The 14,442-nt window shown below is 41.8% G+C and overlaps 2 protein-coding genes across 2 annotated transcripts in view; one reads left to right on the forward strand and one right to left on the reverse strand.

The window, feature by feature from the left end:
* The window catches only part of LOC135201456 (DNA-binding protein Ewg-like), a 112,996-nt gene that overhangs the window by 17,492 nt on the left and 81,062 nt on the right, over positions 1 to 14,442 (reverse strand).
* The window catches only part of LOC135201876 (DNA-binding protein P3A2-like), a 42,181-nt gene continuing 27,870 nt past the window's right edge, over positions 132 to 14,442 (forward strand). Inside the window, 3 exon segments of the mRNA XM_064231176.1 lie at positions 132 to 269; positions 12,087 to 12,137; positions 12,139 to 12,283. Of these exon segments, the coding sequence (XP_064087246.1) occupies positions 132 to 269; positions 12,087 to 12,137; positions 12,139 to 12,283 (334 nt within the window).

Consider the following 14,442-nt stretch of genomic DNA (forward strand, 5'->3'; position numbering starts at 1 on the left):
AAAAAAACTGCTTGAAGTTTGAAGTTACACACAGTAACCAAATAAAATTGGCAAGATATGTTAGAATTTACCCTGATCAACAGGTGAAGGATTCCATTAGAAAATTATAATCAGGTTATATTCTGGTCCTAATGTTCTTTAATTTGTTACAGGCAACGATTGATGAATATGCAACAAGAGTTGGGCAGCAAGCTGTTGTTGTTGTTGCTACCCCCAGCAAGTCTGGAAATAATTTTAAATGTTTTGGTGCAAAACCTTTGGAAGATGTTGTAAGTATATTTATGCAATTTTTATCAATTCTCTTATAATGTTATGCTCTTATTTTCAACATCTGTTATTATTTGTTTTAGTTTAATGTTTGTGTTTTTGTTTTTTAATTATTCTTAATACATAGTACAAGTTTTGCACTATATTGACTAAACATTGCATGCTGATAAATTGTAAAGTGCACTACAAATTCATTACCTTAGGAAAGTTTTAACAAAAATTGTTTAACCAAACTAAAGCCAAAAAGCTGTTGACATCATAAGACTACCGCATTTCTAATAAGTTCTAGTTATGTGGTATACAAAATCCTAGACATATCCGTCTTTGGTTTACATTATATTTCACATAGAGTCAGGTACAAGTCAAGCGTTAAAGTAAAACCAAAACCAGTATTCTGTTATGAAATAGTTTTACAGTGGACTATGAAAGAAAACTTATGCCTTGTCCATAAACAGTCAGACATTTGCCAAAGGAAAGTTGGGACCCTCCTTCTAGGAATCTCAAAGGTTTATGAGGAATTTGGATGAAAGCTCAGTTTCATACAATCAACTTACCTGTCAGATATATACATAGCTAAGACTCCGTCGTCCCCGACAGAAATTCAAATTTCGCGCCACTCGCTACAGGTAGGTCAGGTGATCTACCTGCCTGCCCTGGGCGGCAGGACTAGGAACCATCCCCGTTTTCTATCATATTTTCTCTGTCGCCGGTGGTATCAACATTGTTGTTATTACCTCCTGACTTAGATTCATTTTTCAACCTTTGATCAACGTTTTTCGGCTTTTTGGTGACGTATTTGGATCGTGTTTTGGCATTCGCTACTGTGGACTGTTTTTGGAATAACTCTTTTGGATTTTTCTCAGTATGTCTGATTCTAATGTGAGTGTGAGAATGTGTGTGAATGTAGGCTGCAGGGTGAGGATACCGAAAGCTTCGGTTGATCCTCACACTGTATGCCGTAAATGTAGGGGGGTTCAGTGTTCTGCTATTAACACTTGTAAGGAATGCGAGGGTTTGAATGCAGAAGAGTGGAAGACTTGACTTCTTATTTGAAGAAGTTAGAGAGGGATAGAGTTAGACGACTGAAAGGTGTGAGTTCAAGGCCTATTGAGCCTTTCACGGATAATTCTAACCCTACTGATGTAGATTCTCCCTATAGATCTCATTCTCAGAGTGTTTTTTCGGATTCGGCATCGGAAATCGCCCAATCTGAAAGCGACTATTAGAGACATGAAGTCCAAGATGGCTGACTCGAAAGGTAAGGCTAGTGATAGTTGAACATTTTAGTGAAGTGAGTTCTATCAGTGTTGTGGAGGGGGCGTTTGATCGTCCCTGCGGCGCTCCCAGGCCTAGACCTCTTCCAAGCTCCCTGCCCAGAGGAGAAGGAAGTCGAAAGCCTAAGGAGGTCGTGGGAAAACACCAACGGTCAGACGTCCCTTCAGCTAGCTCTGCTTCATGGCAGCCAGCTCAAGGGCGCTATAGGAAAAGCGTCCTTCGCGAGTGTTTCTCGTCCCTCAGGTCCCTCTCCCTCACCTAAACGAGGGTGGAAGGAGTCGAACTTATCGAGACCGCTGAAGCGTCATATGAAGCAAGACATTGATTCGAGCCCAGAAAGCGCTTCTCGGATGACGCCCCTCTGCTATTAAGAAAGCGAAGGTGGCGTCAGCGTCACCTGACGCTTATGAGGAAGTACCCCATCATGCTTCTTCCCCGAGTGATGACGAGAGGCGTCATGCACTAGACGTGGGAGAAGCGTCAAGAAAGATCATTATGGCGGTTCAGGAACAACTGTCATCTCTTTTGTGGGAGTTTTAGCGCCCCGTCGGAAGGACGTGACGCTTCCAATTAAGAAGTCTCGTCCTCTCTCACCTGCTCGAAGAGAAGCGTCAGACAGATGTGAAACTGTTAAACGTCTGGCAGGAGCTTCGAGTTCGAGAACTAGAACGGGGGCTGACGAGAGTGTTGTAAGACAAGAGAAACGAAAGACGTCTTTTAGAAGTGAAGCGTCATTTCAAGCGGATCTTAGACGTGACGCTCCGTCCAAGATTGTGACGCCGAGTAGGACGCCCTTAGAGAGCGGAGCGTCTTCCAGACGCGAAGCGTCATCAAGACGTCAACAAGAGACGTCATACAAGACGCTCGGATTCGGAGCGGGATAAAAAAGACGTCTTCTAAGTGCAAGAAGCCGCAGGTTGTGACGCCTTCCAAGTCGATCAAAACGGGAAAAAGGAAAGACTTTCATTCCCTTAGCCCCTCTCCTATCAGGAGTTTGTCTCCTCCAGAAGAGGAAAGTTCAGAAAGGAGAACGGAAACTCAGATATATCCCGAGTTGGAGGAAAACTCGGATGATGACGATCATGGAAGAGAGGGCTTGTCCAACTATAAGGTGTTGACTACCCTGCTTCTGGAGGAATACGGAGACGAGTTGACTCCGGCTGCTCCTCCTTCTCCGCGCTCGCTCTTTTCGAGTGCGAAGGCGAAGAAGCCCTCGTCTTTTCTGAAGATGAAGCCCACCATCTCGATGAAGCGGGCTTTACACGCCTTAGACTCCTGGATGAAGTCGAAGAAAGACTTAGTCAGGACAGTATTTTGCATGCCTCCAGCAAGGTTAGCTGGGAAAAGAGGCATATGGTACAAGACGGGGGTGAATATGGGTATCGCTCTCCCTTATACAACAGAGGCAGATTTTCGACGTTAGTTGACGCTTCAAGGCGTCCAAGTCTCAATTCTGCTCGTATTACATGGAGTATTTCAGAACTGGATCATCTCCTCAAGGGACTCTTCCATGTATTGGAAGTCTTCAACTTCTTAGATTGGTCCCTTGGGTGATGTCCAAGAAAGCTCATGATTCAGAGGGAATCGAACCTGAAGCCCTGTTATGCATTTTGTCTTGCATCGACAAAGCGGTACAGGATGGATCTTTTGAAGTCTCTTCATTATTTGGAGCAGGTCTTTTGAAGAAAAGGACGGTGTATGGCGCCTTCTTAACAAAGGCAGTCTCGCATGCTCAGAGGGCAGCTCTACTGTATGCACCTCTGTCTGACTATTTGTTCCCTTCTCAGTTAGTGAAGGACGTGGCTCACTCTTTAACTGAGAAGGCGACGCAGGATCTTCTGACGCAGTCGGCTAGGAAAGAAGGAAACCTGCTTTAGTATCTGACAAGAAAGGACCTAGCAACTTCTACGCAGCCCTTTCGAGGTGGTCCGATCTCCAGACCTCCCGCAAGAAGGAAGGCTCCAGAGAAGAGAGGTAGGTCCGCCTTTCGTCCCTTTAAAAAAGGGAAAATGAAACATTTCTCCTCCAAGCACCAGTAGGTGCCAGGCTCCTGGGATTCGTGGAGGCCTGCTGGACAATGATAGAGCGCAGACGCGTCTTCATTGAATATCATAAGGAAGGGATATCGTATCCCTTTCCTGAATACTCCTCCCCTAACATCAATACCAAGGGAATTATCAGCCTCAAATACAAGGACCCTGGTTGCTGAGGGATACTCTTCGATCGATGGTGGAACAAATGTGGGACAAGAGTGCAATAGAACTGGTACTGGATCAAAACTCCCCGGGGTTTTACAATCGCCTTTTTCTAGTGGCGAAAGCCTCGGGAGGCTGGAGGCCAGTACTAGACGTCAGCTCTCTGAACAAATTTGTTCAGAAGGAGAAGTTCTCCATGGAGACTTCGGCTTCAGTCCTAGCGTCATTACGACAAGGAGATTGGATGGTGTCTCTAGATCTCCAGGACGCCTACTTTCACGTCCCCAATCCACCCTTCGTCGAAGAAGTACCTCCGTTTCATGACGGGGGGAAGGATCTTTCAGTTCAGAGCCTTGTGTTTCGGCCTGTCCACAGCTCCTCAGGTCTTCACAAGCCTGATGAGGAATGTGGCGAGATTTCTTCATCTCAAAGGAGTGAATGTCTCTATGTATCTAGACGACTGGCTCATCAGGGCCAGATCGGAGAGACAGTGCTTGGAGGACCTAAAGTTAACTCTGGATTTGACCAAGGCGTTGGGATTGCTTGTGAACCTCGAGAAGTCTCAGCTGACCCCCAGACAAGACCTAGTCTATCTGGGGATTCGGATGGATTCTCGGGGTTTTCGAGTTTTTCCTTCGCAAGAGAGAACCGCAAAAGGTTTGCGAATAATCTCTCTCTTCTTAGAGAAACAACAAACGTCAGCGAGGGAATGGTTGAGCCTTCTGGGGATGCTTTCCTCACTGGAACAATTCTTCCCTCTAGGAAGACTTCATATCCGTCCACTTCAATTCTTCCTCAAGAAGTCTTGGAGCTGGAAAACCGGACAACTGTCGGACGTTTTTCCCATTCCAGTGGAGATAAAGGCACACCTACAGTGGTGGTTGCTACCTCTGGAAGAGAACAAAGGGATCTCTCTAAGAACACAGAACCCAGACCTAGTGTTGTTCTCCGACGCGTCGGAGACGGGTTGGGGAGCGACATTAGGCTCAGAGGAAGTGTCAGGCACCTGGGAACCAGCACAGGTGTCCTGGCACATAAACTGCAAAGAGCTCTTCGCCGTACACCTGGCCTTGAAGAGCCTAGAACCTCTGGTGAGAGACAAGGTAGTGCAAGTAAACGTGGACAACACCACCGCACTTGCCTACATTCGGAAACAGGGAGGGACACACTCCTCGTTCCTTTACGAACTCACGAGAGACCTATACTTTGGACGTCTCACAGGAACATCTCCCTGCTGACAAGGTTCGTACAGGGAGTAAGGAATGTGAGGGCGGACAGGCTCAGCAGGAGGAACCAGGTCCTTCATACAGAATGGACTCTGCACGAGGAAGTGTGTCTCGATCTCTGGTCTCTGTGGGGAACTCCTCATGTGGATCTCTTCGCAACATACATTTCAAAAAGGCTCCCAGTGTTTTGCTCGGTCGTGGAAGATCCAAGAGCGATTATGGTAGACGCCTTCCTGCTAAACTGGTCTCGAGTAGACGTTTACGCTTTTCCCCCATTCAAAATCCTGGGTTAGTAATGAAAAAAGTTTGTGGCGTCAAAAGAGACGAGGATGACATTAATAGCCCCCTTTTGGCCGGCCCAGGAATGGTTCACGGAGGTGGTAGAGTGGATCGTAGACTTTCCAAGATCCCTACCAGGAAGGACGGATCTTCTCAAACAACCACACTTCAAGAGGTACCATCAAAACCCTCACCCCGCTCTCGCTCTGACTGCCTTTCGACTATCGAAAGACTTGTCAGAGCGAGAGGCTTTTCTCGCGAAGTGGCAAGCGCGATCGCGAGAGCTCGCAGAACCTCCACTACGAAAGTATACCAGTCGAAGTGGGAGGTCTTTAGAAGGTGGTGTAGAGCCAAGAAGTTGTCCTCCTCCTCTACCTCTATAGCGGAAATTGCGGATTTCTTGCTATTCCTGAGAGTAAAATCTCATCTAGCCGTATCTACAATAAAGGGATACAGAAGTATGCTCTCGGCTGTATTCAGAAACAGAGGATTAGATCTGGCAAATAACAAAGATCTCCACGATCTCATAAGATCGTTTGAGACTTCAAAGTCTAAGGAACCAGTACCTCCGAACTGGAACTTGGACGTAGTCCTCAAATAATATCTGTCTTCGGATAGATTCGAGCCTCCGCATCTGGCATCATTTAGAGACATAACTAGAAAAAATGCCTATTTCTTTTATCTTTAGCGACGGCAAAAAGAATTAGTGAGTTACAAGCTCTGCAGGATAAAGTAGGATTCAAGGGAGACTCGGCTATTTGCTCGTTTAAGACCCTGTTTTTTTAGCGAAAAACGAGAATCCCACGAATCCCTGGCCTAGGTCATTCGAAGTCAAAGGAATGTCGAGTCTCGTAGGCAGAGAAACAGAGAGGTCTCTATGCCCTGTTATAGCTCTGAAGTTCTATCTTCAGAGGAAGCGTCAGTTGGGAGGCTCTAGACAAGGTTTGCTTTGGTGCGTTCGGTAAAAGACCCCACAAGACTGATGTCCAAGAATGCTCTAGCGTTCTTTGTAAGAAACGTCATTACGGACGCTCATAAGGTCTGTCCTGACGAACAATTACAACTACTGAGAGTAAAAGCTCATGAAGTAAGAGCGGTTGCGACGTCTCTCTCGTTATAAGAATATGTCGCTTAAAAACATTATAGATACGACATATTGGAGATGCAACTCAGTATTTGCATCTCATTACTTGAAAGACGTGCGGTGTGACGTATGAGAAGTGCTTTTCTCTAGGTCCTATCGTATCGGCAGATACGATTCTGGGTACGGGAGCCGACACCAATCCTTAAATGTATATACTGTTCTTCTGTTTGGATATGGTCGAGAATCTCTTCGAACAATGGAGGATTCAGGCTCGCACGGGCGCGGCCGTCTATGTTGTTCATAGAGAATTCTTGTCATATCCAATTAGTTGAGTAAAAATTTTTTTTTTAAAAAATTATGTATGTGTGCGTAGTGGTTTTTGAGTTACGGTTGTTGTGACGAGTTCGGGGGATACTCGTAACAATCCTTAGTTCTAACAATATGGTTAGGATCAGGTGGTCGGGATTGGTTGTGTGCTCCTTCATAAGGTGTATTGTCAATATAAGTGGATCAGCACCCATTGACAAAGTCCTTTTAGGCTCGGCTGAGTAAGTGGGTAAGACCCATCGGCAGACCCACAAGAACTCTTGGCCATAGATCACATATCTCGCTAAAGTTTCTTGAGGTGATGCAGACTACTGGGCAAACACCCACGAAGTCTACTACCTATCAGGTAGGAACCAAGGTTTTATTTATACCTACAACATATGTTGTTTACCTGTCTATTCCATATAGTAGCTGTCTCTTACCCTCCACCGAAGGGTGCCAATCAGCTATGTATATATCTGACAGGTAAGTTGATTGTATGAAAATGATATTGTTATGTTACAATAAAGTTTCATACATACTTACCTGGCAGATATATACAATTAAAGGCCCACCCAGCCTCCCCGCAGGAGACAGGTGGAAGAGAGAAAATATGATAGAAAACGGGGATGGTTCCTAGTCCTGCCGCCCAGGGCAGGCAGGTAGATCACCTGACCTACCTGTAGCGAGTGGCGCGAAATTTGAATTTCTGTCGGGGACGACGGAGTCTTAGCTATGTATATATCTGCCAGGTAAGTATGTATGAAACTTTATTGTAACATAACAATATCATTTTTAATGGCAGGTTCTTAAAGGTGACAATATGCTTTGGAAGTTTTTCATCTAAAGGTACATTACTCATAGATGATTGGAACAGCTTGGGATAGGTGTTTTGTGCTTCAGTTGAGGTTTTGTAATTGGGTGTTTCTCAATTTTCATCTTAATTTTCCATCAGATCTCTTTTGCATCCTTGAAGCAAATATTATTGATTAAATGAAGTTTTCATTCCTCTTCTTTTACTATATTAAGGTTTTGAACTTTTCTATGTCTCAGTCAGTCCATTGCTTACTTCAGTCCCAAGAGCTATTCTTTGCAGATAACTCTGAGACCCAATCTACTAATTCTGCAGACTAGCTGCTTGATCAGTCCCACTGAAGTTCAGGCTATATTATGTATAGTATGTAGTGGCTTTGTGGTAAAACAAAATCCATTTCAAAAACCAAATCTGTGACGTGGATGTGCTTGAGATTTGTGAACCACAAAATTAGGATGTTTTTTTTTTTATTTTTTTTTATTTTTTTATTGGGCATAGAGGTGTTTGGTGGTTGTAGTTGGGATGTAATGTTGCCAAAACACCATTGATGTATAGACTCTGATCATCAAATGTATCCCATTGTCAATGTGACAGCTTGTTGCAAAGGTAAATGTAAAAGCTTCATAAATGTTGGTGTTTTTAAAGGCACAAATTCGCTGTGAGGTTTACATGTTCTATATCGTAAGATATGAAGTGAGTTCTCAACACCTCTTGTTTTGTGTACCCTCTGCCTGAATTCCCATTTGGTACATGTCTTTATCTGACTTTTCTCCATGATTTTTTGGGCCTTCTCTCAAGTTTTTGTTCTATTACATACACTCCTTCTCTAACCGAATGTTTTTTTTCTTTCTCATTACATATCCAAACCATCTATCTCTTTTTATATTGGTTTACTTTTCTGCTTTTTGGACTCCACATCTGTTGGAACTATTTTCATTTGTGATATGATCTTCAATGGAACCTCAGCCATAAATTTTGCTTTGTGTAGTCACATTTGTTTAAAATCATCACCAATTATAAGTACCCATGTAAAGTGCAAGGAAGTATGGTACATGCTTTGTGTAATATAGGTATTGGCATATTTAACAGTAGCCTGGAAATTTCTTTGTTTATCCAACGTTGGTATTTTCTTATTGCCTTTTCACTCTGGTTTCATAATATAAATAGAAATGTTCTAACTTCTCTAATGCCTGTTTTACTATACTTTAGTAATTATCCTCTTCACCAATATTTCTTTCTGTTTCTTATGTGCATTAGAAATCCTGTACTACAGTGGTACCTCAGGATACAAAATTAATCCGTTCCGAGGCGGCCTTCGTAACCTGATTTTTTCGTATGATTTTTTTGTATCTTGAACCGCATTTTTCATGTAAATTGTCTAATTTGTTCCAAACCCTACAAAAACATCCCAGTAAATTTTATAATAAAGCTAAATTGACCAATAAACATTGAAATACAACAATTTGGACCATTCAGTGCTTAACTTAAACTAGATATATTACTATGTACTACATACCTGTAAATAAGTGTATTAGTGTACATGGTATACAGAAATACTGTACTTACATACGTACGTACAGTAAAATGCAGAACCATACCTTTCGAGTGAGGCGATCTCCGAAAGTGGCGACAGCAGGAGGACAAATGGCAGAAAACTTGAACACTTAACTTTACGAAACACATTAACAAGTGGCATAAAACGTTAACACTTAACTTTACAAAAAACTTAAAATAAAATTAATTTTTTTTTGTCTTTTTTTGATTTTTACATTGTTTTTTACTTTTTTATACTTTACGTTTTTTTTTTTACAAAACTTCAATTTCTTCACCACATTCAACTTTCTGTTTTTTCGTAGTATCACTTGGATCTTCCTGTTTGCTTACTCCTACTAAAGGCTTCTAAAAAATAACTATCCAAGGAAGATTGCTTCTACCTGCTTTTCACAATGTTCCTGAAACAACTCGGGCAAACGTCATCGAACTGTGCAAGCATACGGCCTGTGTAAGCCTTTTCGGGGTGTCTCTCTTCTACAAATGATTGCACTTTATGAAAAGCAGCTAGAGCATCCTTAATTTCTGCCTTTGTTATAGGGTCGTCGTCCTCCTCCTCGCCACTGCTTGAGAACTCTTCTTGAATGACATTATGTTGCACGGCCTACAACTCCTTCAGGTCATCCGTCGTAAGCTCCTCTTGGTGCTCCTCGAGAAGGTCATTGATGTCCTCGTCGACGACCAGCCCCCATGGACTTGCCGAGCAACGATCTCGTCAAGATCTGGTTGCGAAACAGTTTCAGGATCGTCAACTGTTTCTGAATCTGCATCAGCTTCGCCCACGTCGAATCCCTCGAAGTTTTGGGCGGATACGGCATCAGGCCAAAGTTTCCTCCACGAAGAATTCAAGGTTCGCTTCAAAACCTCCTGCCAAGCTTGATCGATGTGTTGGATGCATATGACGATGTCAAAATGCTCCTTCCAAAATTTATGCAAGGTGAGGTTTGTGGTATTGGTGATGTCGAAACATCTCTTGAAAAGATGTTTCGTATACAGCTTCTTGAAGTTCGATATCACTTGCTGGTCCATGGGCTGCAGGAGAGGGGTGGTGTTTAGGTGGAAGATAAAGAACCTTGATGAAAGAATACTCCGCTAGGATATCTTCCTCGAGGCCAGGAGAAGTGAGCAAGGGCATTGTCCAACAACAGCAGACATTTCAGAGGGAGGCGATTCTCTTCCAAGAATTTCTTCACTGTTGGGCCGAAACAGATTTACCCACTTGGTGAACAAAAGTCTCGTTACCCAGGCTTTCGCATTAGCCCTCCACATCACTGGAAGCTTCTCCTTTAGCATTTTGTGGGCCTTGAAGGCTCAAGAAGTCTCCGAATGATAGACAAGTAGGGGCTTCACCTTGCAATCCCCACTGGCATTCGAACAAAGTGCGAGCATAAGCCTGTCTTTCTTAGGCTAATGCCAGGTAGCTTCTTCTCTTCCTCTGTGATGTACGTCCGACGAGGGCATTTTTTTCCAAAAAAGGTCAGTCTCATCACAGTTGAAGACTTGCTGAGAACTGTAGCCTTCGTTGATGTCATCTCGTCAAACGTTTTAATAAAGGCTTCGGCCGCTTCGTGTCAGAGCTGGCTGCCTCCCCATACCGCACCACCGAATGGATGCCAGTCCGTTTCCGGAATTTTTCAAACCACCCACGAGAAGCCTTGAAGTCTGGGGTTGGCGTCGATGTCCCTTCTCCTCCTCCGTCTTCGGCCTGGGGCAATCAAATCGCCGAAATAGCACTGGCCTTGTGGCAGATTGCAGTCTGGGTTTTTCGTATCGCCAGCGATTTCTTTGTCTCAACCATACAAGAAGCAGCCTCTCCATCTCATTGTGCACGTGCTCCTCTTGTTGGACAAAAATAGTGACACCCTTGGGAGGTGCAGCTGCTTTGATGGCTTCCTTCTGCTTAAGGATGGTGCCTATCGTCGACGGATTTCGGTCATATTCCTTAGCGATCACACTCAGCCGCATGCCAGCTTCATACTTCTTGATAATCTCCATTTTTGTCTCCATAGAAAGCATCCTCCTCTTTCCGTGAACTTCAGCAACTTTCTTGGGACCCATGACTATACTGTACGTAATTAAGTTATGTAGTATACTAATTAAGTTCTCACACAACACAATAAAGTGCAAAGCGAAATCACTAACACGTATTTACATTAACAAACGAAATCTTATATGTGAACGAACGAAATTTCCGCGCCGTGCGTACGATAATGCGGTGTGACGCAGTGGCCGAAGAACGCCTTTATGTAGAGCACGATTGGAGAGATGCTGACCAATAGGAGAGCAGGATCTTATGGCGGTGCCTAGCATCAGGAACCAATGGGAGAGTGGGAGGATTGTGGCGAGTCTACCAAGTTGGCGGTCGCACGAGTTTTAAAATTGTTCTCGGCGGTTTTGCGAATCTCGGGACTTTACAGCAACAACCTTTCGTAACCTGAATTATTTTCGTATGTAGAGGCAAAAAAATCTTCATATTTGCTTTCGTAACTTGAATTTTCCGTAAGCTGGGACTTTCGTATGTCAAGGTTCCACTGTATTTACATTTTGTAGTCCTGAGCATTTCCTGTAATGTGTCTTGAGTTCAGTTCACGGTAAAGTTTATTCACCGTACACCTCATACATTCCATACTTAGATTTTCTTATTTGCTTCCTTTCTGGTCACCAGGAGCTTGCTTTGCCAAATTTGTCATTCCAGTTTCTTGTTTGGATTCTACTCATCCATTGTTTCTGAGATCTCTTTATATTTGTATTGCTGTTAACACAAATTGGAGTTACTGAATAAGTTGTGAAGTGATGCAAGAAGTATATGTCCCGTTGAAATTTGGAAGATAATGTGTCCACTTGTTTGTGGTATTTGTAAACCAAATAACCCAAGATTGAGACAGAACAAACACATCTAGAAAAACCTTACAGTTGATCATTATTGCATTTATTTTCCAAAGAAAATAAAATTTTTTTTATTTTGAGTATGTTCAATAGTAGTAGGAAAAGAAATAGAATTAAAAATAAAAATATAATCGTAGTTAACAGTACAGTATTCAATACTGTATTCAATGAAATTCTGAAGTATGTAAATATTTGTCTTGCAGATGAAAACACTTAGACAGATGTTAATGACAGAGTTGGAAAATGCGTTGGCCCCAACAAGCACCTCCCCCACCTCAGGATGACCCGTCTCTCCACGAATTGCCACCTCTTGTCATAGATGGCATACCCACTCCTGTCGAAAAAATGACACAGGCTCAATTAAGAGCTTTTATACCGTTAATGTTAAAATATTCTACAGGTACGTACAGTGCTTTTATTAAGTAAATGTTTTTTATATCAAAGTTTTCATACTTTACTTTTTAGGTTTCTGTAAAGTCTCTCTTTTACTTGAATTTAAATACATTTAGCTATGTCCTTTAAGCTATGGTAATCATAATTTTATATTTGTTTCACCACAACCTTGTTACTTATGATTAGCCCGTTTCATTCCCATGAAATTGTGTCAGGCCCTACTGTAATATTTCATATGTGTGGCTAGATATCAGACTTTAGGGTATTTATTAGTAATTATTTGTGTGTGCTAGAGCATTAATTACTCTGGCATAATCCTTATTTGTAGCTAATTAAGTATGTTACTTTTCACATCCATAGCCCTTCTAGGGACATTCCAATCAAAGTTGTGCTGTGATTTAAATGGATATGTATGTTTGTAATTAATGCTTTCTAAAATTGCCTTTGTTCATTTCACTTTTTATACATTTTCCTTTTTCCTTTATTTCTCGTGTATTTTGCTCATGGGATGAATTGAGTGGGATATTTTTTCTTGATTTTTTGAAGATGGATGGTGGACTGCAGAGTTAAATGGTTTTCCCTTTTTTCTGGAGGGTAGTTTGCAATTTAGATTGGGAGGAAACAAGATGCTAAAATCCCAGAGTTGGCCAGAGGAGAACTGAAGTGTCTGTCAATAAGCTAGCAGGATTATGAAAAGTAATTGAAGTCATTCAGCCCAAAAAATGATTCATACTTGATAAACCTGAAAGGCTGAAGATACTCATAGAACAGACTAAAATAGTAGAGGACGTATATGCTAGTGTATGGCATGATGATCAGTACTCTGGGTAGTTCTTTCCCATAGGACATCAAAATAGGAGGAGGAAAGGGTCTGTGCAGTCTAATTGGTTAGTGTAATAAATTTTAAATGCAGCTGATGTAGGGATCTCTTATCTCATTGGTACTATAGGTCCTGATGTGAATGTTCCCATGGCAAGCCCAATTTAGTGGTTAAGTTTTGTGATTTCCTTACTCACATTTAAGCATGTGTTGAAAAATATCATGTGATATGAAACTCACCCATTCAACTAATGCCAAAATCATACATAGAAGGGAGCCTTATGACATCAATACCCCATTTTAAGTTAATTCCAGTGGAAAGGAAGTTGGACGTGTAGAAGCATTGTTACGTCATCCTAAGATTTTTTTTTATGAATATGATAACATAATTAATTTCTGTTTGGACTTGCTTTAATTCAGCAGTTTGATTATATTTGCTGCTTTGCCTTTTCAAACATATGATGAAGTACAACTGTCCATCATCAAAACACTAAATTTAGTATCTTTGTAAGAAAATCAACCCTTGAGGATTTGGAAAGGGGAGATTGTGTTCAAAATCTGTCTATGCCAGAACTCACCCTACAATGACTGAGCAAAAATGGTTAGCAGTGATGTTCTCTGACCATTGCATAAACATTATATTTCATACTATGTTAGTGACATTGATGTAATTTTAAAGCTAAAGATTTGAACTTTATCATGATATATTTTAAAATGCAAAAATATTAAAAATCATCGATATCTTGAGTAAATTGTTACCATGTGACAAAAAAATCTGTAGCACTTTAAGAAAAAGATTCACAATAAATTAGGGAAAAGATGTATCCAATTTCTGTTGACAGTGTGAAAGTAAGATAATTGCCTTTCCAGTTATATGAAATTCATTGCTATTTGGGCTACGAATGATACCACAGCACATTAAAAAATAGTTGAATATACTTGAGTGGTGTAAGTTCTCCAAGCTGAGTAAAGGATTATGTAACTTTAAAAAAGAATTTGCTATAAATCAGAATATATATTAGTCTCTATGACAATAGCAAATGTCCATATATGCCTTTTTGTTCATGAAACTTACCTGTCAGATATATATATATATAGCTGTATTTCTGACGTCCGACAGAATTTCAAAATTCGCGGCACACGTAGTGGGGCGGTCAGGTGGTAGTACCCATTCCCGCCGCTGGGAGGCGGATATCAGGAACCATTCCCATTTTCTATTCATATTTTTCTGTCGCCGGTGCTGCAAACATCTGTTTACAGTACCTCCGTCTAGGATTTTTTCATTATCTCGCTTAATATTATCTGGATTGACTTTTGGTATCGACTTCTGGATTGTTGGATTGGCAC

Source organism: Macrobrachium nipponense, chromosome 28, assembly GCF_015104395.2.
Source record: "Macrobrachium nipponense isolate FS-2020 chromosome 28, ASM1510439v2, whole genome shotgun sequence".
In the NCBI taxonomy this organism is placed as follows: Eukaryota; Metazoa; Arthropoda; class Malacostraca; order Decapoda; family Palaemonidae; genus Macrobrachium; species Macrobrachium nipponense.